Here is a 27,348-nt window from a genome sequence, read left to right on the forward strand (position 1 = left end):
CATGGTTTTGGTAAGTACATAACGTTTCCTGGACATACATGGTGATGATCTTATGAACTTTTACCATCCAAATTATTTAGTTTCAATAATGGAATCTAATGTATGCAATGATTAATATGAAAGATTTGATGTGCTAGAGTTATTTTGACCGTGATTAAATTAAAACATAATCTAAATTCGGATGCAACAGTTTTCGGAAGTAGTACGGGCCCTAATTTCTCAAAACTTCTTAAGCTTAACATGCTTAAGTCGCTTATTTCAATTAGCCAAAATACATACTGAAAATGGATTTTATTAAATGAAAAATGCTTTATTCTGATAATCATACAGATTATTCCCTAAATGTCCGTCAACGAGTCTATTGACGAGTTTTTTTACTATAAAAAAGTACCCCTGACCGCTCATTATGGTAGCTAAGATTATTCCTACATAATTTCTAAAAAATCTTGAAGAAGTAAATATAACACATTTTATAGAACAACAAAAATAGTGAGATTAGCTTAATCCTGTTATAAGGGAAGTTTCGAGAAATTGTGACCTGTCCAGTGAATTAAACAAAATGATATTTTTTTAAAGTCCTACTGAGCATGAAAAGCAATATACATGTATTATTTATTGACAAGAAAAGAATTGAGAATTTGAAACATTTAGACATTAAACTTTGATTATGCACTGTTAACTGTTGATGACGTCAGCAATCACTTGAAAGTTGTAACCACAATAATGCGCGTATAGGGAACTTTTTTAACATACAAGTTGACTGATTCATACCTATGTAAAGTATCTTCTTCAACTGTATTTCCACAATATTTAACACTGCATTGTTTAATAAAAACACAAAAGTTAAACATTATTTTAGCCAATACCTTTCTCTTATTACACTGAAGTGTTTTATGAAACACAAATTTAGATCGATCTGTCAACAAAGCATCGCCATTTTTTACTATCTAGCATGTGCCCGTTATCTTTCCGCTCAATATTATAAACTTAGCGCTTGTTTTTTTTTAATTTATGTTTTTTTAATTTAATTTTAATAAATGCATACAGACCCCATTTTGAAGATGCAGATTGAAGTAATTCATTGCACAAGTTAATTGTAACCACAGCCACACACACACACCCCGCCGGTGTGGAACTTGTTGTTTCTATTTAACAATGCAGTGTTAAAATTTTTGGAGTTACAATTGAAAGATATATTTTACATTGGTAAGAATCAGTTAACTCGTGGCGTTCAGGGAACAAAATGAATATCCAAATGTTAATAAAAGTTCCCTAAACATGCATTATTGTGGCTAGTAAGTAACAGGCCAATTACTAAACCAGTAGACCATTCTCTTTAACTCTTCTTTTTTTTTATTCCAAGTCAACATTTAAATTTCAATGAGACATGACATTTTGCTGTGAGAGGAGCATTTTGTTTGGCTTTTTATACATTTCTTTATGATATATTATAATAATTATGCATAGCACACACACATATAATTTCTATCAATCCAGTTAACTCAATTAAGTTAACTTATATTGTCTTAAGAAATATAATTCCACAACATGTACCGAGACAATACATACACTAGTTTGTATTTTTGTCGCCATGGCAACATTTCTGTATATATTTGTTACATTTATTGTTTTTTTAACAAGATTTGTCCATTAGTGAAATTATAGTGTGTATAATGAGCATAGCTTCAAAATGCATAGATACATGACCATACCTATTTATTGATCATGTACATTTTCTGAATATTTCGATAATAGAAGAGGTTTTGGACACTTATTCCCCTTGGTCTTAAATCACCGTAGCAACGAAAGTTTTTATCATTCTGACTTTTTTTTAAATTATATTGTTAAGTGACTGCCCATACTTTTTAAGGTAATTTAAGTACTTTTGAAGAGATGCATGTGTGATCCCTTTATGTTATATATTGAATTGCATTTTATTGTGGTTGTCATGGTAACATTTTGATTGCAATTCAAAACTTTTATTATGATTTTACAAGCATTTTGTCACCAGTTGAATAATATGTTATTTTATGTATAAAATATAACTACAAATTATATAAAGACATGAAAAAAAAGGTTTTGTTTTATTTTTATATCTAAAAAAATATGACACTTTTTGACACTTTCATGGAACAATTTATCGACCCCTGTGCTTCTTTAAATCGTCATAACAACAAAAGTACGTAAGATTTTGACCTCAAATTTTCGCCAAAATGTTTCTATTGATGAACTCTATCAATAAGTACCAAAAACTGCAAATGTCATTTTTGCACCTTTGTACCCCTTTTTAAAGGCATTGACATACATATATATATATATATATATATATATATATATATATATATATATATATATATATATATATATATATATATATATATATATATATATATATATACATGTTTGTCAAATAATACTATACATAACACTTTATGTATGCAAGCACAAGTAAAAGATTCAGTTTTGTGAAATTATTATCTTTAAAGTGTAAATAAGCTGTTAAACAACGTCAATTATTACATTACCAGCTGTGCCCCATAATGTTGTACTGTGAAAGCCAGGTTTTTCGTCTTTCAATTGGCAGTTGTCTTGTCTTCATTATTGTAACACTTAAACCTGTACATTGTTAAGATAACAAACAGTTTAAGCCTTATTTATTACAATAACTACAAATGAATGTTATTCAATAAAGTTTTAACTTATTTTTCGACCTGCAAACCGTTTTTTTTCTCCAAATTAAGGTACCAGAAGCCGGGTAATAGACTTTACCAAAATATAGCATCTACTGAATTTGATTGCTTCCTGAAAATGTCACAAAATACTCGGTCCCAAAATACTGTTTTGAAACTGACAAAAATAATAAAATCGAGATTTTTTTTGCATATGCAGTTTTGATGCATTGATGAATTTTTTGCTTGACGAAGTGGACCAATCTCTGGGCCAAGGTTATTTTTTATCAAACAATTGACTATTTCAATGAGATGGAACAAAGGGATTAAGCTATGTAAGATATTAAAGGAGTCTGTGCATATTATGTTGAACATACAAATCCTATTCATTGTGGTGTTATATCGGGAAACTTTTCTAAAATACCTTAATAAATTAGTAACTTATCAACATTTGTGGCATTTTAATAAATGCCCACTTTTCATTCAACCTGTGTTTGTTTTCCTTCAATCCATATTAGTTCGATTCTCCTGTTAATATGTAACTTTGACCTTGGACAATACATTAATATTATATCCTTTGTAATTTTTAATGAAGAAATTCCCAATTTTGCCAAAATTTATGCAAATTCCCAATCTCATGGGTAAAGGTCATATTCCTTAAATACTTTACAAAAACCTGCAAGCAAACAACGTTATACCTTGTATATGGTATAGTGTTCATTTCAGACAACGTCACCGAGAAGCAAGGCAGCGAGTGAGCTGTCTCATGAGTCTGCTGATGAAAAGGAAATGTTGTCGGTGAAATTCATTGACACATATATAGTTGAGATATTCCTGAACACTAAAATTACTACATTAATTTCACAGCTTTCAGTAAGGTAAAATATATATTCAAGATTAACCAGTTCCCTTGCGTGTGCCTTTTTTGACGCTGCATACTATAAGCCCCATCTTTTTCTTGATAACTGGAAGATATTCTACCAACCTCTCACGCACTGGAATAGATGAATGTTATTTAGTAAAATCCAGTTTATTGTTGATGTGGACTGATTGCCACAACCTCTCACGCATTGGAATAGATGAATGTTATTTAGAAAAATCCAGTTTATTGTTGATGTGGACTAATTGTCACAATATTAATAAACTATTTGTCATATATATATATATATATATATATATATATATATATATATATATATATATATATATATATATATATATATATATATATATATGTTGTAAACTTGTAATATATGCACAATAAAGCAATTTAACAGTCCACAACATTATTAGAACAAAAATGTACTATAATTATGCTTACATTAGCTCATTCATTAGCTCATTCAGTTTAAAACTACAAAATGTATATCCTTTGCCAATACACTTAGTTAGTCAGGCTTTGTTTTAATTTTAACAATGTCACTGTATTTTAGACATAGTAAATTCCGCCCCAGCAAGAGTTTAGCAGCCTACTGACAAGATGACTGTAATAAACTATGATGTATTGATCTATTGATAGGGGAATACTCTGCAAGAAAATTGACACATTTCTCTGCATTTGATACATATGCAATTCTTGTCTCTTATTTCAATTGTTCATGATGATTACAGTACTGAAGTCATCGATCCAAGATACATAATGCACTCTGGTATAGGGTACTGAAGTGATCGTCCCATATGCCAACTCTGGTATCCTGGATAAAATGTTACTGGTGAATACAGTACTGAAGTGATCAAATCCTGATGCCACTCTGGTATCCTGGATTAAACGTTACTGGTGAATCCAACTAACTGAAGAGATTAATCCCAGATGCCACTCTGGTATCCTGGATAAAACCTTACTGGTGAATACGGTACTATAGTGAATTCCGATCTGAAACAGATTAACACCTAACTCAGAATATAATAAACAATGGTCAATTTGTTTACATTGACGCAGATGAAGAAACTATCACACTAACAAATGAAGTCACAGTTGTTAAAAATATGTAAATATGGCCTAAAACCACAGTTATTCTAACTATATGTTTCATATAGACACTAACCTTGAGCTTACAATGTATCTCTTCAAAACAGTATTTTCATATAATATTTTTGCAAAAACAGACTTCAAAACTCCTATAGTTCAATTTCAGGCTGTATGCAACACATGCTGAAAGTTTGGCAATGATATTTTAAACACTTTTAGAATGAGTATAAGCACCTGTGGTGTTTTCGAATGAGTATAAGCACCTGTGGTGTTTTCATAAAAAGCAGAAATAGCCACTTCCATCAATCGGTAAGCCGCAAACTTTTAAAGAGCTATTATTTCCTCATGCATTGGAATAATCTGAACAAGTAAAGTTTATATATATATATATATATATATATATATATATATATAAGACAGCACCATAAAAATGGCCTGCCTACTCTATTAAGATTTTTCAAAGCAAAATAAAAAAAATCCACTTTATCAGCTTAACGTTTATATAAAAAATGACATAGAGCTAAACTGAAATGCTTCCAGAGACAAATGGCGCAGCAAAGGGAATGGCCAAAAAACACCAAAACTGAAAGATTCATGACAACTGGTAGTGTTTTCATGTATGAGATGGCTACATGATGTAGAAAATGCAGTGATAGCATAATTATGCTTATTTAAAAAAAAATGCTTTAAGTATCTGTTTTGAAGGCTAGATTTGCCTTAAAATTAAGATTACAGCTCTTAACCAATGTCTATAAGTTGCTTATTTACACCTGATAAGTACAAATCTCACTCTTTGGAATCATTTACACACAAACAAGTACTACAAAGTTAACTTACATCTTCATTCTGAAATATCAGATTCAGAGCTGCAACCCCTGGATCTAGATTGCAGGACCACTGCCATGGGCGAAAAGCCGCAGCAAACTGGAGCTTATTGGCACATCATATTCTGCAAGCAAGACACAAAATCAATGTTTGACACAGAATAAGACTATCTTCTTCTACTGTAAAAGTATGAAAAATGCCTGTAAACTCTCATTTGAGACATACATAAGCTTTTATGTAGGAATCATGCTCCAGTCAATTGTAAACACCCCCCCCCCAAGCCCGGAGAATAGCAGAAAGTTTGATTTTCAGTCCAGCCAACCCAGGGTAAAATCCCCGCCCTGCAGGGAAGAAACGATGTTAAAATACCTGCCAAATGCCCCCGCACTGCTATATTTTGCGCCAAGACAAAACCACCGCATTCACCCGGCTCTGCAGGGACACCTTAATGGTAAAATACAGCCCTTTCACCCCGCTATCCCCGGTTTACCACTGGACCTGGAGGGTCCAAGGTTACAATTGACTGGTGCATTAATGCGATAAATCTGCAGAAAAGCTCATTAATTCCAAAAACAAAAATATTAAATATATAGTCTTTTGGACGATTTGCAATAACTTTATTAACAACTCAAAGGTTAATCTTTACTTATTGAGTACCCAGATGCATTTTGAAAGCCTTTAAACCAGACTTTCTTAGACATTTTTCTTACTTGCAGACAATATTCCTTTCTAAAAAATCCTTGCCAAGAACGGGTATGGAACTAGCCCATGTTTTGATCAGCATTGGTTCTTGTCCTTGAATACCTCTGTGGCTTCAGCAACCAGGCTGGCTATATTAAATAAACAATAAATTAGTGTCTTTAATTTATTAAAGCTGCACTCCCACAGAGTGAGCGTTTTGATAAAATTTTATTAAACAATTGTCCCGAGATTCGCTACAGAAAAAAAACTTTTTGGTGCCAATCTGGTGTACCCTTTAAGGTATTTTGAGTGTATTTAGGTTTTTTTCTTTAATGCATAAAGGGAAAAGGTTCTTATCTCAATCCCCCTGCTCACTTTTTATTGCTTTTCCCATCAGAGATGTAAAATTGTTCAATGTATTAACTTTAAGTAAATGAATATATTCATGAATGATTGACAGTATGAATGAATGAATAATAGCAATATTTCTTCAGATAGGGATCTCATTGTGTTGCTGTGATTGTTTAAGTAGATGTTTTTCATGTTCATAAGCTAAATATCATATGCACACTAAATGAAACATAATTCTGTATCATGTGTAGTAAGTTGTGATACTTGTTTGCAATTAATGCAATGTTTGCTTAAAAGAGCAAACAAAATGGGCGAATAGATGCACAATACAGTCCAAAGACCAATGAAGGTCAGCAGTTTTATAAAAAAAAAATATGATATTATCTCAAAGCCGCAACAAAAACGGCATGACAGAACTTCAATTCGGAAAGAAACAGTTCATCAATGAGCTATTGAAATAAACACTGATCATGATGTCATAAAAAGCGAATGTTAATATCAAAGAGCAAGAAACATACTGGCAATTTATTTCAGGGAAACCTTGAAAAAAGTCTGGTTTATTTCCAAACTTACTGCCTCCAGTAATGCATAACATGGCAATACCTGCATCGCTGAAAATCTGTCCACAGCAGTAATGTCAAAAACCAGGTAGCATGGATGCATTCTGAAATCCAAAACAAAGTCTGTAATTTGTGCTAATCTTACATATCCCATTCACAAGTGATTTACACTGAAATCGAATTCTTCTAAACTATAGTAACACAACTTCTTTATGACCAAACATATTGCTATTGAGCATTAGTACACTGTATGTACATGACTTTTTTATTTTGTATGTCATGTTTCTTTGCCCCAATTTATGGAAATATTTTATAATGGGCCGTGTGTTTACCTTTCAGGTGACCCGCAGTGTCGGGTGAATGCGGTGGTTTTGTCTTCGCTTTAAATATAGCGGGGAATGGGCCTTATCTAGGGTCCCTGGGGTGCAGGGGCATTTGGCGGGGATTTTACCATCTGTTCGTCCCCACAGGGCGGGGATTTTAGCCGGGGTTGGCTGGACCAAATGTCAAAGTCCCCACTATTCCCCGGACCTGGGGCGGGGGCATGGTTACAATTGACTGGTGCATTATTGCATGCAGATTTGAGTGAATCGCAGAGGGTGTTTACAGTAATTACTGTCAACAACACAAACTTCTTTAGGTATCTCATTTAGACTTTTTTACTAATTAACAAGCAGAAATTTTGACACAATGGCAATTTTATAAAAACTTGACCATGAGATTGAGTGTGAGCAAGCCAGTACAGTTTGACTTACCATTTGGGTGAGCAATTACTAAACGGCGATGTAAATTGAAAAAATCGAGTTGCATCTAATTTTTAAAGGTGCAGGTCTAAGAAAAGGCATGACGGTCTTAATATAGAGGTGCAGTTGTATACTAAAGATGTGCACCTCCATCTTAAAAATAGAGGTGCAGTTGTATTTATGTAAGAAGTGCACCTCCATTTTAAAGTTTTAAAATACATATAGAACAGAACGTATGAATAAAGAATTGCACAGTTTAAAAACATATAGGTGCACCTGTAAAGTAAGTGTATTTTAGTAACATTGATGTTTCTCTCACAAAGCCAGGTTGTTTCATGGAAAGGGTACGGCAACTCTCACTCAGTCATGGGGGTTGTTTGGCAGGATGGTTCGCCTTCTCCACACCCTGGACTGACTAATTAGTTACAATATTTCACACGATCTGTGGCCCACAGCAAAACCATCAACCCGCATTTGCCGATTTGTCTTTCAATCACAATCTTGCACTCTTATGGTGTCAGCCTTCCTCTCAACATATTCAGTCACAATCTCTCATCTCCCATAGTGTTGCTTGGCACGAGTAGGCACTCGGCACTATTTATTTACAATCTTTCACACAATCAGTGGATCAAAGCAAAACCATTCATCTTTACAGTCACAATAGCTCACAAAGCCATGGTGTTGGACCGCAACCGTCCATTGATCTTTTCAGTTATAATCTTGCGCTCCGCCATGGGGTTTTTTGGCAGGAGTGGAAACCCCTCCCGCACCCTCCCCTTCCAACTTCTTAATTTGATAACATCTGTCACAAAAAAGTGGTGTTGCATTTCAGTTACCTGGTATTTGAACTGCAGTTGTGGCCACTCGAGCTATCTGATTGGGGCGATTCGGTTCCTTGGGTGATCTCTTGGTCTGAGAATTATAAAAAATATGTGTTTGTGTACTCTATGATACATATAATAAACAAATAATCCACTTTTGGTCGTATAATTTTACATATTAAATAGTTTTAAATATTACATACAATCTTTATCATTCACATGGTGTCGGACCGCAATCGTCCATTGATCTTTTCAGTCATTATCTTGCGCTCCGCCATGGTTTCACTTGGCAGGAGGGGATACCCCTCCCGCACCCTCCCCGCTGAGACGTAATACCGTAATACTTTAATCAAAGTTATATTTAAGATATAATTAAGATTTAATTAAATGTATATGTGTCTACATACTGTATGTTTATTAATGTAGGGCATATTTGATTGTCATTTGAATATGGAGATGGTTGACAGCCGACCTGGTACAAATGTACAAAATGGTCATGTTAATTACAAAAACGTGTATTCCTGTGGTTGTAAAGCTGTCATATGTAGACAACAAATTAGTATAAGAGAGATTATTTTGGATGTGAAAACAGAGAGCGGTTCGAGTGTTTTGGTTGCCATGACGCAGCATAAAAGGCCAATGCTGATGAACTTGGGAACGCGAACGCGGAGTACTGACGACTATTGGATCACATTTGAAATGAAGAAGAAAAAGGTACATGATGACAACTGCGGTTCGAGTGACTATGGACATTGCAGCGCGACCAGGCCACGGGACAAAAGTTAGTGACGTTTTATTACTTTGAATTTCTTGCCTAGATATGACATGTGTTGCTATAGTTTTGGGATATTTAACGGGGCAAAAATTTTAAAGTTTTGGATAATAAATGTTACACTTCGGAATATCCAGAGGAGCTAAGCACACATTCTCGTAGGACCGGTGCTCGGCTTGACGTCACATGATCAAGTCTTTAGGACCGTGATGATTCCTGTGTGATGGACAACACCAACTTGAGATCGTTAGTATCTTCAATAACATGAACACTTGCACACATCTATCTAAGTACACTTCAAGAATTAGCAGTCGTATAATGGCAGAACATTTCGAAACGAGGTCATATTTGGAGGGTACCTTCTACAATCAAACAGCCCCTTAGCTATGAACTCTACAGCTACCACAACAGCGGCAGCAGCAACAACAACAACGATGATTCCCTGTCTTCAGAATGATAACGATGAAAAGCAGCTCTACATAAAACATTGACTAAATATAAAATTGACAACAGTGCTGTCAGTGTTACCTACTTGTGTACTCAATCTGCAGTGTTATGTGCTAATTGTTAACTATGTTTATTAATTACCTGAGGGCTAATTACCAATTAGTCTATATTATGTCAGAAATTTTGACAAATATGGTGTCAGTTTACTTTCTATTTCTTACGACGAAAATCTTGCATTAAAAAGGGATGGTATCTAAGTATCTATACAATTTGATCATCATTGTTTGAGATTTAGGCACAGATTTTCTTTGGCGTATTTTTTTGTCGGAATTATCTTTTTTTAATTTACCTGTTTGGGGTTGAAAAACATATTTACTTACGATTTTATTTATCTTATTTATCTATTCACTTATACACTTATGCACTTAAGCATTGTTTGGGGTTAAAGCAAAGATTTTCTTAAAAATCTTGATAAAAAAGGGGACGAATGTGACGTAATACCGTAATACTTTAATCAAAGTTATATTTAAGATATAATTAAGATTTAATTAAATGTATATGTGTCTACATACTGTATGTTTAGTAATGTAGGGCATATTTGATTGTCATTTGAATATGGAGATGGTTGACAGCCGACCTGGTACAAATGTACAAAATGGTCATGTTAATAACAAAAACGTGTATTCCTGTGGTTGTAAAGCTGTCATATGTAGACAACAAATTAGTATAAGAGAGATGATTTTGGATGTGAAACAGAGAGCGGTTAGGCAAGGCAAGGAAAGCGGCCTTGGGTCCTTGATGGACGGCAGTTAGGATGCGGGATTACTTTAAATGTCATGCTGTATTATATACTGATTATTATACTTAGAAAGAACGTTGAACAATAAAGAACTAACATTCGAACGGTTGTTGTTTAATAACTTAAAGACTTCCAACAGTTTAAGTGAACACTTAGAGAGTTCTGTGGCTGTTACGATACACCGCCCAACTTCTTAATTTACACAACAGTGGTGTTGCATGGCACAAGAGTTCACCTGTCACACAATTCCTGTATATCTTTTTAGTTTCCATCTCTCAACCAGCGTGTTGGTAATTGAAAGGTGTTCCCATCCTTTGATCTCAGTCAAAACATCTAACACATCCATTGTTGAGGCTCACAGACGGTACACCCCACCATCTTTTTAGTGACAATTTCTCGCTCATCCATAGCGATTTCTGAACTGGTCAACCGCATGTCATAAGTTTATGAAATTGATATCTTCATTGAATGATTTACTGAAAAATAATCATACTGTACCTGGCTGACGTGACAAACTCTGCTATGTGTACCGGTATAATCCATGGTTGTAATTAAATCGGTAATCCAACAGGAATTACTTCTTCGCAATTTCTATCCGATCAACAACTGTCAAACATCTAAATAGTATCGATTTTGTAAAGCCTAAAATGACAACTACTAACTGTCAAGTGTGACCTTAGTATAGAATGGTAAACAATGCGTATGAATATCTTTAATAAACAAGTGAAAAAGTATATATCTCAGACAATCTATAATAATATGTTTTACTTGTCTTTGTGAGTTTACCAAAAGTATTCATAGTAATTGTTTATAAGCATATTTTGAATTATTTTAAAAACTAGTGGGGCGCTATTTCACATTTCATAAAATTTCGGCGATGATGACTTGTCTATTGAAGGTTATGGAAATATATTGCGAAAAGACGATTCAGCACATTCAAGTGGTATTGTCGTATATTCAAGTGCACTGATACGTTTCTAATTAATTAGCGATTATGAAAAATTACTACCAGAGTCGCTATGCTTGACAGTTCGCGACAAATTGAAATTATTCTTTATATGCGTTGTACATAGAACTTCACACTTATCTGTATTATTTTGGGACATATTGAGTGTAGCTGTAGACCACATGAGTGATAAGTTCGATACAATTAGTCTCCTTGGTGATATTATTGAAAATCAACTTAATTCAAGGAATCACAATTTTAGCGCCCTTCTTGCAATTAGAAATATGCGAAACATAATTTCAACAACAACTAGGATGACGGCTACATCATTTACGCTCTTAGACCCAATTACCATTTCTGAAAAAAATACAACCATTAGACGTCGGTATTTTAAACAACCCTAGTGAAATAAGCGATCATTTGCGAGCGTACCTTTTCGTAAAAAGTATACACTTTCACTCGAACTGTTTGGAATTATAAAAGAGGAGACTATCAACTTTTCAATCACCTTATTTTGGCAACTGATTGGTCCTTTTTTAAAATTCATCAGTTGATTATGCATGCGAAACTTTTACTTCTAATTTCATAGAATTGGCAAGGGTGTTTAATCCGTCGAAAACTGTCATGATAAGACCTTGGTTAATAACAGATATTCGTTGAATGTTTCGTAAGCGCGACAGACAGAAACGTATTGCGATATTTTCTCGCAAAGACACCGACTGGAACAAATACTAATAAATACGGAATTCTGCAAATAATATGAAAACAAACGCTAAAGCAATATTATATAATAAGATTGGAGATAATTGATGTGATGCAAGTCAAACGAGCCGCGACGGTATTGGAAAATAGTTAAAATATTGACAAAGACGGAAAACATTAATACAATAATTTTTATAAGCTGGTAATAAATAAAGTATCTGGACCGGATCTGATAAGTCACAAAATGTTGAAGGTTACGGTTTCACCGTGTTATATCCGTTACAATTACTGTTGAATATATCGTTTCGTGAATGGGTTTATCCTACGTTTTAGAAATCAGCCAATGGGAATCCTATTTTTAAAAAGGGTGACCAATCTCGTCCAATTATCGACCAATTTCGTTGATAAGCCGTGTAGGCAAGATAATGGAACGTATTGTCTTCAAACATGTTTTCAATCATCAACATGCTAATAATCATATTTATATATATATTGGTGTTTGTCCAATTACTTCACGGGTTTTCAGTTGATTGACAAATTCAATTAAATATGAAAGGCATTTGATGTAAAACATTAACATGCATGGTCTTCTGTTACATTTTAAAAGCTTTTGACAGAGTCTGGCATACAGGTATTATTTTTAAAATACAAGAATATGGCATTGAACACACTGTGAAAAATTCGATTTCTTATTTGTGTCATATACATGTAGGTCACAAAGAGTCATTGTTGATAAAACGTTATCTATCTGAAGTTCGCAATGTCAATGCTGGTGTACCTCAAGGGTCTGTACTTGGTCCACTGCCTTATTTATTTACCGACATTGCTGACTACCTTGTAAGTACAACGCGACTCTTTGCAGATGATAGCTCGCTAGCCGTTTTTTCGTCAAATACAATCCATATTGAATCTACACTAAATAGCGATCTTAAAACGATTTCAAATTAGACTTAACAATGGCTTGTAAAGTTCAAATCCCTCAAGACTGAAGTAATACTTTATGCTATGCAATCAAATGTTACTTAATATTGTGTTCGACAGCATGACACTAAGGTCTTTGGTTTATAACGAATAGAACATGGCACGAGGATAGAAGTCAATTATTAAATCAGTCTCTAAAGTGCTTTGGTCAATGAGGTTGTTAAAATATAAACTTGGTAGAAAAACGCTTAACAAAATATACATCTCTTTTACGCGACCTTTGCTTGAGTATTCATCTTTCAAATAATAAAGCTATACCCTAAACTATTGTGTTAAATGAGTGAATATCCAATTCATAATTCTGTCAACTCCTTTAGACTCGTACATGACGTAAATTAGATTGAAATTGATAAAATGTATAGGAAAAAACATTTTTAGGATATTTTTCATATATTAAACTTGAAATGACCATGACCTTGATATTGCAGAAAAGAACTTGATTCTTGTGATTTTTTTGTTTTTATGTTCTATGTCTCCGGCCTTGACCCTGTGCAATTAAACGGGGTTTTTTGTTTAAACTTTCGACTACTGAACTTGTTTCTGTAGTTTTTCATATACATATGGGAGAGGAAATAGAAATATGCCTTTCGTTTTAATTATAGTTATAGTGTAACACTCGCACAGTTCGCTATAAGACTTTTTCAGCAATATAAATTTTGCAATCACCTTAATGAATATGAACAAATTATAAAAGAAGAAATGTAAAAAGGAAAAGTCAAGCTTTGGGTATTTTTTTCATATTTTGATATCAACTGACCTTCATGTTCACATTGAAGCACTTAATGTTATAAATCAATTTGTACATTCATAGAGAAGTAATATCCATGGAAATATTCACTCTTAGGTATTTAAAGCAAATAATTATATTCGAACAAAGTCACTTGCCATAGTCCAAAAACTTTATCCTACAATATGATATAAAAATATTTGTTTAGCAGAGGGTGCAGAAAGTTTCCTTTTTCACATTTTTCAGCTTTGGAACCCTGACGTTATGTGAGAAATGTAGTTTACTTTCATTTTTGTTCTATGAAAATTTGTTTTCAACCTGTGTAACTCTCACTTTGGAAGGGTTGCACAAGTTCAACCTTTTATTTGATAAGCATATTTTAGCCTATCAAACTGAAACCGTCCGTTAACATGCGACCAACATCTCCGCTATGTATTTACCTCCAAATATTGAACTGCTTTCGCTCGCAAATCGTTAAAGAAGTAATTAAAAATCGACAAAAAGCATTTTATGTTTGAATAACTATTAACAACAAGGGTCTGGTTTAGCTTTATTCTGGTAATATAATACGTTGAAAAACACACATAATAGCAAGAAGACAGATAATCACAAAGAAGTCATGATAGTTAATATCTATATGTGTAAGTAGGAAATATCAAGAATTAGTTCTTCTAGAAATTTAGTTACTCATTTACAGGATTGAGAATTAAGCATAAATGCTTTATCTAAGTCTCTCTTCAATATATCATTAGAATAGTTGACATGTGGTGTGAAATACCAGAGTTGACATGTTGTCATATTTGATTCATTATTCACAATAGTACACTAGGATAGAATGAACAAACATTGATATTGTTACAGCGGATGGCGTAGCCGAGACGCTAAAATATTTTAATAAACATGTATTTCTGTTTGCATAAAATACAAAGTTTGACATTGTGAAGTGCGGAAGACATAACAGGAGTGAAGGACTAAAACGGAAATAGAGATTGAAGGAAAGGAGAAGTAAATAAGCCGAGTTAGAGACGGTGAGAATGTTTGATGTTGGCGATAAATGTTTGTACTTGATGGAAGAAATGCTTTATGATACTAAAGGTGTAAGATTTGTCTCCAAACAATATAAGCTGTATAGGTATAGTGTTAAGAAAACTGAGATGTTCAATCAATACCATCTTTTGGTTAGTATATAATAGACATGTGAAAAAAGCGGCAAGTGGGTTCAACACCATGTTTAGTAGTCTATGTATTATAATAATCTCGACATCAACACATTAATAGCAAACATGTACATGTCCGTTAAAGAACAAACTTATTTGAATATTTAACAGAGGATATATATATAATGTATGTACAATTGTAAATGTTCTTGTTTGTCGTTGTACATACTTGTGTGAATAATTTCCCAAAAGTACCATTAACATATGTAGTAAAAACATAATCAGTAATATGCACACTTTTCAGTACGGTATTATTCAGGAGACTTGCTGTCATCAAAGTTGATTTGTCAAACAAAAATGTTATACAGTCGAGACCTGTTGGCTCGACATCCCAGGGACCGGCCAAGATACTTCGAGCCTTGCAAAAAATGGGCCAAGCGAGAATAATTACATGTAGTAAATAAAATTCGGTTCTTTACATCCACTTCGAGCCAACGAGTAAATCTAGCCAAACGATATAGAGCCAACAAGTTTCGACTGTATACCAAAGTGTTTGGCCAAATCTGTACCATTAGGATCTGGCACATAAATAATTGAATATTCTTATTTTGTCATTGTTGAGGCCTTTAAAAGGCTACCGAAAAGCTAATTGCCACTCCATTACTGGATAGTACACCACGAAAAGACACTATAGAGCTGTTAACAGTATATGGCATTGTTTTAGTGTCGTATACGTATTTCAAAACAAACATTCAAGTACTTCATCAATAATATAATATACAAAAGAAAAGTAAAATATTATTATAAAGTATATCGTATATAAGCGTCGTAGTAGTACAGTGCTTTTATTTTTTATTGGGTTCTTTTTTACCACCATCTTCTTCGTCGCTATGAGGAAAAGGATCAACCTTCTTATTCAGATCAACATCAGCATACACAGTCATGTCGTCAATTCCATGGATAACCAATCTCTTTTGACCTTTCGGAGGATTAGCGAATACGATATCAGCATAGACAAGACCGTCATGATTGACGTTTTTCTGAAAAAGAAAGTAAAATAAAGGTAAAGCTTATTTTCGAATTAAAATAACCATCACCAACGTGTCTGTATAGAACATGTGTTATATAACAACATCAATCGGGTACTGCAATGCATATAGCGCTGGAAATGACTGTGTATATCCTTGTTTAGTATCATAAACATTGTTGAAATAATATGTTGCGATTGCTTTTGATATTTTAATTCAGCAGTGTTAACAGATACACATTCAAAACAATCAATTCGAAGGGAAGTCGAATTATAGTAAAATACCGTCTGTGTGCGTTGTCTAGATTGGTTTATAATGCATATAAACTTTTAAAAAATCAATAGTTACATACATATCATAAATAATTATTCAACATAAGCAAAATAATCATATATTTTTAATATAATTCGATAAACACAATCTATGTTAATCCAATTTGAATGCTTATTTGAATGTGACCATAAATGACATGTACTATGCAAAAAGATGACTGTGAGACATAGAAATAGTTGCTCTTAATTCTATAAAGATTCTATATTCATTAACTTGAGGTATCTCTTTTTATATGAAACACATTTCGTCATACCGAAACACTGGAGCTTGTTGAACGAACGCGGTTTCAAATTTCAGTCAAATAACTTATCTTATAAATTACCGCGCCTTTGATTCAAATAGATGATAAATAAACGAACATCAATATTGAAGCTAAACATGATTCTAAAATACGAATTTATGATACAATTACATAACTTCTTATAGAATGCCTGCAGTGTTTAAAACTCGAATCTGCTAACTTCTCAAAAGATATGATACTTTAATTACATAGACTTTCAAAACAAAACCTAAAACAATTGCAAAACTTTGTCTTGAATTAAATAAGCTTTTCATTTTTCCCCTCCATATTAGGAATTTGATCATGACGTTAACAATACCACCATGAAACTGCAACAATATGTGACGTAGTCAGTACACATACATGCAGTGTTGATTACATAAAAAAACATGAATTTCCGTTTATTCTTATTTCGGAATAGTGTAAGGTGACCAAATGGAAAAGTTGTTTACTGAAGATCGGTGCACTGGTAAACTGTCAATTAGGCATTTTATCTCAATAATTGATTCTACTTTGTCTTCGAACTTTGTAAATGTCATTCTATTAATGATTGTTGCTATAAACACATATATTTATTTAACAGTCCAGTAAAACTGGACGCTTTTATCGGATCTCTTAAAAGAAATTTGACAAATCATTTACTGCATTGGGTAACGGAAAACTTAAGTAATATTATAAAGTCCATTAATCATATATATAATGTGTTTAAACGGTTACTTATTAATATAATGTATAATGCAAAATTAATTATTTATTTTTGTACACGAACATACTGTTAAAGCTGTAAAAAAATTCAATCCGAACATATTACATAGACAGAATGAACGCTTCGGGATGGAATCGTTATCGCCTAACTAGTTTGTATTTTGTTAAGTGTTGGTCAGAGTAGTAGGAGTTATTTGAATAACACTGTATTCCTTTAAAGGGAGATACGTACAGTGAATATTAAAAATACCTTGGCTGGATGTTGAGGAGATTGATTATTTTCGTAAATATCGAACCCGGCATTGTCGTGTGCATCATTTTTTTGCTTCTTGGTGCCTTGGGATTTAGCTGGAATAATTAAAAAACATAAAAAGACACATTTTGAATGTAAACCATATAGCAATTAACATATTATTTGGCAGTATTCTACACTTTTCAATCATAATATGACAATTATTACGGAACCAAACTCGTGTATCTATTTCATCTTACAATGTTGATTTATTGAACCATTTTGGTGGATTTACCAAGACTCAACTATTGAAAACTAAAAGTTATCAGATTACTAGAGAAAGATTGAGCCTAAGGTGGTCTAAAAACTTGATAGGAAGGTTGATCATGATAACCTCTTAAGACTTTGTCTTTGACGGAACATGTATGACCTGAAGCTATGTGGGCCGTTGACAGACTCCATCATAAATATCAAATATAAGTTGTTGTCTTTGAATATCCAAACTGATGACAAGATTTTAGCAATATCAAATATCAAATTATATCTTAACAGTCTTGGGGTAAAAAGGCTGAGAGTATGTCAAAGGTTTCGCCGCCAACGTAGATGGTTAATTATGTCATATGTTTTGTATATATTATTTGTGTACTTGGTTGAACGCCGAAACTCGGGATACAAGTATAATTTAAAATGCTAGGGCTACATAAAAACTGGATACTTTTTTCTTCCTTATTTATTTAACATTACATAGCATTACGCTATATAAGCAGTTTCACTTTTTCCTAACGTATTCTAAAACATCTTTGAAAAAATATTAACGTTGATAACAGTACTCTTAAAACGCAATACATTAGTTTATAATTACAATTAAATAACTGATCCCTGAAAAGCATATCCCGGTTTGCACATTTCACATCATCAAGGGAGACAAATCTAAAATTATCTTAAAAATTTCAATCACCGTAAATATTTATATAATTCCGGACTTTACTAAAACCTGTGTGCTCTGACATGAGACTCATATCACTCTATCTGAAAAACATAATTTTGCCAGACCAAACCAAGAAATTTTACCAAAAATAGTGTTTGTATTGTTGAATTATATACTGTGCAATTTAAAACAATTATATCAGGATTAAATGATAATATTAGTGAATATAAGCTCAATCGAACTTTTCATAAATAATCTTTAGACCAGTATTGTTATAACTAGCTAATCATTCTTATATACCTTTCCGTTTCATGCATTCTCTATGGTATTGCACTTTTTGAAACGCAAGTACAGTTAAGATATTTCAATAGGCTAGAAATATAACCACCAATTCAAACAATTTCAAACATTTGTCATGTATTTGACCAGATGTTCATCTTACATCCGCACCGTACTTTCAATTGTTTTATTTGCAAAAGGAGTGTTTTATTGCAATTGTTTTATTCAAATTGTATCAGACTATATGTGACTTTCGGTTGTTGGGGTAATCATTTTAAATTTACCAATGGTCTTAAAATTTAAACAATGCCTATATCAAACTTCACACAGATGCATAACAAGTATAAATGGGGGAGATTTATGAATGATTATTATTATAATTAATCGCTATGAATATCTCGAAATATTGTTTAGTGTTATGGCCAAGGTAAAAGTGCTTGCACAATGATGCCTTCGATATCTCAACTTGTTTTTGAATTTCTCGAACTTTGCCGGAGCGAATAACATTCACTACACATTTTTAAGGCAGTGCTCTTTTCTTCATTTGAAATAGCATTCTATTGTAGATGAAATTAAGCTTTCCGTTATAAGATCAACAAAAGCTAGAAACCGAAAGAGCGACCAGGGGACCAGGGTCAATCACCGGAACTTCTGATAAGAGGAACGCACTATTATTTCTAGACGACTACACCGAAGACGTTGTACTTACTGCTCCCCACCTAAGGTGCACATGGGCATCTTCTAGATTGTGAGTGACCATGCGTTAGGCTGTTAGTTTTTTAAGGTAAAAACTAACGCGATTCGATAACCTCTTCAATGGCTACGAGGGAAAACAAATTTGTTGTATTTGAGGACTCAATAATATAGTTGTGTGCAATGTAAAAACATAAAGTTTGTTTGGTCGTAATGCCGGCTGAATTCACCCTAACTTCAATCAATAAAATTAAGATTTATTTGGTCATTATAAACTTAAACTAGAAACACCATTGATCATTGTAAAGTTAGTCAAATAGAATAAAGGAGTATCGGAAACGAGCTCTTGAGATCTCTGATTATATAAATAATATAATTGTACTTCCCGGCTAACAATTGTTCCAGAAAAAGAAAGACATGTCATCCTTTAAAGGTAAACACAACGATTGAATTGCTTACATTAGTACACCCTTTGTTTTGGGACTTGAATGTTTATGGGGAAATATATGGTCCTGCTTTGATTTCCTTCCTTGCATTGAGACCTACTTAACAAAAACGTCATATCGGGTCATGCTTAAGAATTAAAAAATTATGTTATGTTTCCTTGTGTCCTTTATAAGAGAGTTAAGTTTAAAGTCACAAGCAAACTGGCTTACTTCCTTACTGGATAAGTACCTAAATCGGAACAGTACCTAAATATGGAACACCCATAATAAAAGTGTTTTCCAGATTGAGATCAGTTTATTTCTGATTTTAATCAATAAAGACGTTTGTCTTAGATACAAATTCCAAAGTACACGATTCTCCGGTAAGTGTTTCAAATACTGCTAACATTTAAAGTTTTTCATGTTCAAATGTCAGTACATGGCATTCGGGGGAAAGACTTCATGCTTGCCATAATCACAGCATACTGGTACAGCCTGTATTTTACTAAAATCATCCAATTTTAATGACAAAAAAGACAAAAAAACTAGCTGGTAACTTACTTAATGAAATCATGGAGTAATAATTTTAAAAGCATACATAAAAATAAATAACGAATTAAAACTGTTCCATATTTAGGTACTCCGAGGACGAAAATGGCAGTCCTTAATTGTGCGGTTAATAAAGTACTTTTCATGCAGATTGGTAGTATCTTAAAACATGCCATTTATATCAACCTATTGGTCTTGAATCCTAGTATGCTGATGGAAAATATTGTAGTTGTGGTGCAAGTCTAACTAAAAATATTTCAAAAATAGTGCCGAAAGTGTTCCGAATCAGGTACTCACCCAGTACAGTTTGAACACTTTTAATCTCAAAATCCAGTTCCTCGTATATATATATATATATATATATATATATATATATATATATATATATATATGTATATATATATATTGACGCCCTACAATGAACCTATAAACACAGTACATAGCGTTTCGCTTCATCTTGTTCGATGAAAACATTTCTGTTCTGAAACTTAACACGTGTTTGTCAATCATCGCAATACTCTGTAATACTAAGAATAGTTATGGTATACCTTTCAAAAAGCTGCCTTGTCTCAGGAATTACACAAAAACAATCTCCATTACATGTCAAACTTTCAAACCATTCGGACACTAGTCATACCGCTGGATTAACACGGCCAGGTTACAATTTTTTTAATACTTCTTCTTTATAACATAAGTAAGAAGGATTTACAACGACTGTGTATTGTGGTTGATCAGAAAAGCAAGCCAATTGTTTTTAATCGTTTTGTCATTACGGAAATGACACTCTCGATATTGTGTCCCAGGAAACTTGCGAGTGGACTATCTTAACAGTTGACTATCATTTAATTCACTGATAAATACCTTTAAACAGGCGGAAAGCAGATGAAATTTGTTTGTTTCAGTGTAAGATTGCAATATAATTCATGTAGCGAGTTCAAACAACTATTTACTTTTTATGATCAGGAGGTAAACATAATTGCGATCTAACACTGGAATAAACTATTGTTCTCTTTAATATATGGCTAAAAAGCATATAATATGTCAGCTTGTTACAGTTGATTAGAATAATGTGTCAAATTGTATGAGATCCAAAAGTCATCTCGAAAGTGTAGTCGTTGCTACTGTGTCCCAGTGCGCCTTGGCGTTTGATTTTAAAGCGAGAACGGGCGTAACTTTTAAAAAAGTGAACTGTTATTTCACTGATAAAATAACAGAAAGCAAATGGAAAAAAATGTATACGTAGCGTTATATGTTGATAAGTTTTAACTTTTTAATGCCTATTTCATTTTCATGTTAAGGAGTGTGATCCCTGCAGGAAGAAAATCGGTTTTAAGTTTATCATCCCGCTGTTATTGGTTATTGTACAGATGACATATTGGTTAAGTTTCATTGTCTTCCAGATTAGCACAACTGTCTGTTGAATTCATCTCAAACTTTTCAATAAATATAGTCAAGGGAAATTTCATTCTGCATTGAATTGATTTCGAACTGAACTTGAGTTTCAATCGGTTTAAACAAAAATACTAGAAGTTATATGTTCATAACATAATAAAAATAAATTTGATTCATATTCCAATCGAAAGAAACGAAAACATCGGTTGTTTTGGTGAAAGGTGTACTTTTAAGCGTGTATATAGCGCATAGCTGAGGTGTGTGTTGAGATCAAATTGAATGGCATAGTTAACGTCATTTATTTAGCCGTTTTAGTTCTTTATCATGACTGACGATACCATACAAACAGATGATGTCGCAACGATAGTATGGACGAAACGAAGTACGCTACTTATTGTATGGTAGGTTTGGCAATATGATACATTACAGTTACTGCATCAGTACTTCTTTATTGAAATATCTCGGATATTGGGTGCAATAACTATTACTTATATTCCCTACGCATGTGAATTTTAACTTGTGAGTTTTTATTTTCATTTTATCTTTACCCGAACAATGTGTCTATGGTAAAATATTTATCTCTTAAAGAAGTGCTAAAGCCTCGTGTCATTATATTTCCACTTGTTTAAGTATCAACCAAGTGCCCTAGTTCCCTATCTTTGCATTGACTTACAAACATGTACATGTGGGTCAAATTTAATCAAAATGGTTGTACATCAGCGGAAACTGGACATAGTGCTTTAACAGTTATGTTTACAACGAGACAGTCTTTGATCCTGCTTCCAAACAGATGTATAAATATTGATAAACGTTGCTTTTAAATTCAATAAACATATTTAAGCCAGTAAATACGTACTTGGTCGTTTGTTTGCTTTGTCTACTACAGCGTATATATCGCCATCCTTCTTCTTGGGCAACGCATAAAGGACATCAGGAGAGTCCTGCTTCATTGCTGCAGGTTGTGAGCTTTCATACATTGGATTTTCAACCTCATCAGGGAGATCTGAATAAACATTGAAAATAAAAATAATAATAAGAAGAAGAAGATATAAAAATATGTTATTCATAAAAACAATTATATAATAAAAGGAATTATGAAATAATCAGAATGTTAAATTGATATTGTAGTACTCATATGCATACTCCAATACCGTCATGTTCATAAGTCAAGTTAAAAAGAACCTGATAGAATCATGATTTAAAGAATGAATGTTCTTTTCAAAAGAATACAAACCATCTGCATCTTCTTCGACAGCATTTAAAGTCCGCAGTTTTCTGAAGAATGAATTCATATGAGTATGATCGTATATATTTGTAAAATTTGCTTGTGTTTTTGCAAACTTTATATTGTTTATAAACTTAAAAAAGTCCTACGGTACACATGTGAAAAGTATAAATGGGGACTACTACTTTCAAATGCCAAAATGACAGACAACAACACATTTTGTTCAGTTTGTCGGAACAAGATCTGATCAGGCGCGTGCAAGTCCGAAATTACTGGCATATTCTGAATGTCAACTACCCTATGAATGTCGATATGGAAATACTCGATAATACGACATTGTCACTTACCGAGAAAATGGTATGAACAAATTATGATAATTACACGTCCTTTAGAGGGAAAAACAGTTAATTAAACACGAACCTCTTCTGAAGTGGTTAAAGTATTAAGTGAAATGTTGATACTTAGTATAGTATAAACTATAACAAATATTCATAACCTAAATCTCAACAACATAAACATACTTTGTCGCCATTTTTACAGCGTTCGAAACAAAACATATGAAAGACATGTCCAAAAAAGAGTATGTTTGTCTATTTGAACAAACATTTTCGAGAATCACAATTAATACACTGCATCTGGTATTGTATATACATTGTTATAAAAGCAAAATGAATGTGAAAAATTAGCATCATGACGACGCGGGACCATGACGTGGTGAATGCCCAAGTATAAACCACGGTCACTGTTAAAAAAGTGTTTAACTTTTCTTTGATAAACATTAGCCTTGCACTGGTCACTGTCAAACGGATTTAGAAACGTGAATACACTGTGTGATAGAAAAAGCATATACAAATTATGCAACTATTTATTGACTTAATACAAGTATTAGGATGACACGTTAAACTTCATCATTTGACCTGTATTTAATAAATTTGCATTGCACAAGTCAGTCAGTGCATACGTGCATTTCTGATCAATTGCCCATAATATATACTTATAGTTTGTATCATATATATTTATTTTTATTTTGGTGATCACTTTTCGGACAAAACCTGATATAACAAATGTGTTTGTTGAGGCCAAAGCTATATATATATATATATGTGTGTGTGTGTGTGTGCGTGCGTGCGTGCGTGCGTGCGTGCGTGCGTGCGTGCGTGCGTGCGTGCGTGCGTGCGTGCGTGCGTGCGTGCGTGCGTGCGTGCGTGTGTGTGTGTGTGCTTGCGTGCGTGTGTGTGTGTGTGTGTGTGTGTGTGTGTGTGTGTGTGTGTGTGTGTGTCTGGCCCTTCTTTGTATATAAAAAGTCGATCGGACCGCAAACTACTGTATTTTGATGAAAGCGGTCCATATCATATCTTGGCAGGTCCGGACCTTGCCAAAAATGTATTATGGAACGCTGACGTCATATTGTAAGGGTGGCTTGCTATTTTCACAACTGCTTAAATTTGTCGCAAGTAAACATTATTAGCTTTGTTCAATAAAATACATCTTAAGTGCTTTAAAAATATTGGATTGTAATATAAAATGTTCTGTATAATATAAAAAATATTAACACAGCAATTCGTGCCATATGGCATTATAAGATCCGCCAGTTAGCCCCCGAAGGTAAATGTACCTCCGCTAACGCCTCGGCCCATGTACACTTTCGGTGGCTGATTGGCCGGTCTTAAGAAATGCCATATAAGGTCATTTGACCCTCATTGGTTTGTAATGTTTCATAATATTTCTTATATATTTAACGTGTGCGTCTAAATATGTAGAATAAAACCTTTAAAGCTTATTACAGAAGATTACTTCAATACAATTCTCCAATGACAAAAGCGTTCTGACATAAAGCTTTATAAAATGGCAACATACCCAACCTGTTTTTAAAAAGGATGTTACCATAACCAAATCATTATTTTTTAGCCTTAGCTCATTCGCTTCTCAAAAATGCAACACGGGTTCGATTCCACGCCTAGGCACATGCGAGTATAGTAGGCTTTCACAAAGCGGGGTTTTCTCCGGATTCTCCATACAACAGAATACCACACTCTCGCCTTTGCTTCCCTTCGGTTGTGCGTAGTCTCTGTTTCCCACCTGTAAGTGGTCTTTGCTTCCTTAACAATATTACGTTAGTGGTCCCTTCTCTACTTACTGCAATACATTAGTGGCCTTTACTTTTCTGTGATGTGCTATGGCTTTATATTCCTTTGAAGTGGCGTGTAAGTAGCCTTTTCCTTCCTCACACTTCCTTAAGCGTGTCATAATGGTGACCTTCGCTTCCCTTAAAGAGGTTCGGTTAGTGGCATTTTCTTCCCTTAGATTGATACGTCATTATTCTTCGCTTTCCTTAAAGTGGCACATTAGTTGTACTTGCGTTCCTTAAAGTGGTTGTTAGTGATCTTCGTGCTCCTTATAGTGGTAGGTTGGGTGTCTTCGCTTCACTTCGAGTGGTATGTTAGTTGTCTTTGCCTTCCCTATAGTGGTAGGTAAGTGATTTGCTTCCCTTATAGTGGCATGTTAATTCATTTGTTTTCCTTATAGTGGTAGGTTAGTGGCCGTCGTTTCATTTCGAGTTGTACGCTAGTGGTATTCGCTTTTGTTATTGTTACACATTATTAACATTTCCTCAACCTTAAATTGGTGCTTTACAAACATTTACTTACATTAAAATGGCACGTCCTTTCTCTCTCAGTGATTGCCAAGAAACGTTCCCTTACGGTCTACCATTAATGACATTTACTTCTCTTACAGTACGCATTGATGGCTTTTTTCCACAACAGTTTGAGATTTGTTGTCATCGATTTCCCTGGGAGAAAGTACTTAGCTATTGTGTTCCATTAAATCATCCACTAGTAGACTTCGGTTGTCTCAGATATGTTTTTAAAACCAATTTTGAAACAAACATACCAGACAGTGCATTGTTATGAGTACGTCAATGTTTAATTAATAAACGTTACTAGCTCGTGGAGGCAACGCCGTAATCCATATCAGTGATAATAAATGCAAAACAAATAGTTGGTCAAGTATAACAATAACTGATTGAAATTACCAGTGTGTCTTTTCTTTGAGGCTTAGGAAATTAAAATTCCTTTCAATCATGACAAAGATTTGTTGGTGTTTCCGACCCAAAATAAACTCCTGTTTCGCTGAGCGTTCTAAGGAGGTAATCCAAACATGTATCAATAAAGATAGTTTGACGCAAGTGCTGTCCATGATACATTGTAACTTATGTATTTGTCCTTTATTAGCCACTAGGTGCATCGCTTTGTCTCGTAACAGAGAATTTATCTAATTATTAGCTTGTATGTTTTTACCGAAACTTATATACTTACTGGCCCTTGGTAAGTGCCTGGCGAGATTCACCTTTTTTATCTGAAAAAAATATGTACTTTTAAGGAATAGCCACGTATTAATCAGTATTTCGGGACGTGTGATAAAGGATGTTGACAAAATCCAAGGTTCAGCATATCTATGTGCACTAATACGTTTTTCTTGTTATATGAAATAAAAACAACAGAATTTCCAAAGCAACTCATTTATGAAAGCTGTACATTGGTTCAGTCCTTTCATATTTTGGTTAATTGTTGAAATACTGCATTTAGCAACAATTCAATACAATGAAACATCTCATAAGGCATTTGTTTGAAGGAATAAATGGTAACGAAAAACTATGATTAGTATTGCTTTCGTGTCATTAATTCTGCTCTCATGAAACAATCAATTGTTTTAAGCAATTCGTAGCTAGTGGAAGGGGATCTTAAACGTAAGAGGCAATTCAAAAAGTAAAGAAAAATGAAAATTAGAGCTGGCATTTATAAACAATATGTGTTTATACGCACAAAATTAATTATTTTATCAAAATGACCCAACCCAAATTCTTTTTTTTCAAAAGGCATTTTAGACGTGATTTTCGCTTAAAGACTGATATTAAAACAGATTTAAAGAACTGCCTGACTGTATATTTTTTCTGTTTCTTTCTTGAATAATACATTTAAAGCAAGAGATAGAATTCAACTGTATTTTTTTAATTAAATAACACAGCAAACTTTAATTTCTTTAAAAAAAAATATACTGAATGTGTATTTATTCTGCTGTTTTTTATGAATTCTATTCACTCAGCTTTTGTCAGACGCATTTCAAGATG

At 33.5% G+C, this 27,348-nt stretch overlaps 1 protein-coding gene across 2 annotated transcripts in view; it reads right to left on the minus strand.

Annotated features, from left to right (window-relative positions):
- Nucleotides 1-14,531: 14,531 nt before the first annotated feature.
- Nucleotides 14,532-27,348, minus strand: part of LOC128236124 (nephrin-like) — a 70,173-nt gene continuing 57,356 nt past the window's right edge. For both annotated transcript variants that reach the window (XM_052950987.1, XM_052950986.1), the window contains exons 11-15: nucleotides 26,537-26,576; nucleotides 23,229-23,269; nucleotides 22,851-22,997; nucleotides 17,747-17,844; nucleotides 14,532-16,190 (exon numbers count right to left, since the gene is read on the minus strand). In XM_052950987.1, coding sequence (XP_052806947.1) covers nucleotides 15,996-16,190; nucleotides 17,747-17,844; nucleotides 22,851-22,997; nucleotides 23,229-23,269; nucleotides 26,537-26,576 — 521 coding nt within the window. In that variant the 3' untranslated portion in view covers nucleotides 14,532-15,995. The remainder of the gene's footprint in view (nucleotides 16,191-17,746; nucleotides 17,845-22,850; nucleotides 22,998-23,228; nucleotides 23,270-26,536; nucleotides 26,577-27,348) is intronic.

This window comes from Mya arenaria, chromosome 5, assembly GCF_026914265.1.
Source record: "Mya arenaria isolate MELC-2E11 chromosome 5, ASM2691426v1".
NCBI classification, from domain to species: domain Eukaryota; kingdom Metazoa; phylum Mollusca; class Bivalvia; order Myida; family Myidae; genus Mya; species Mya arenaria.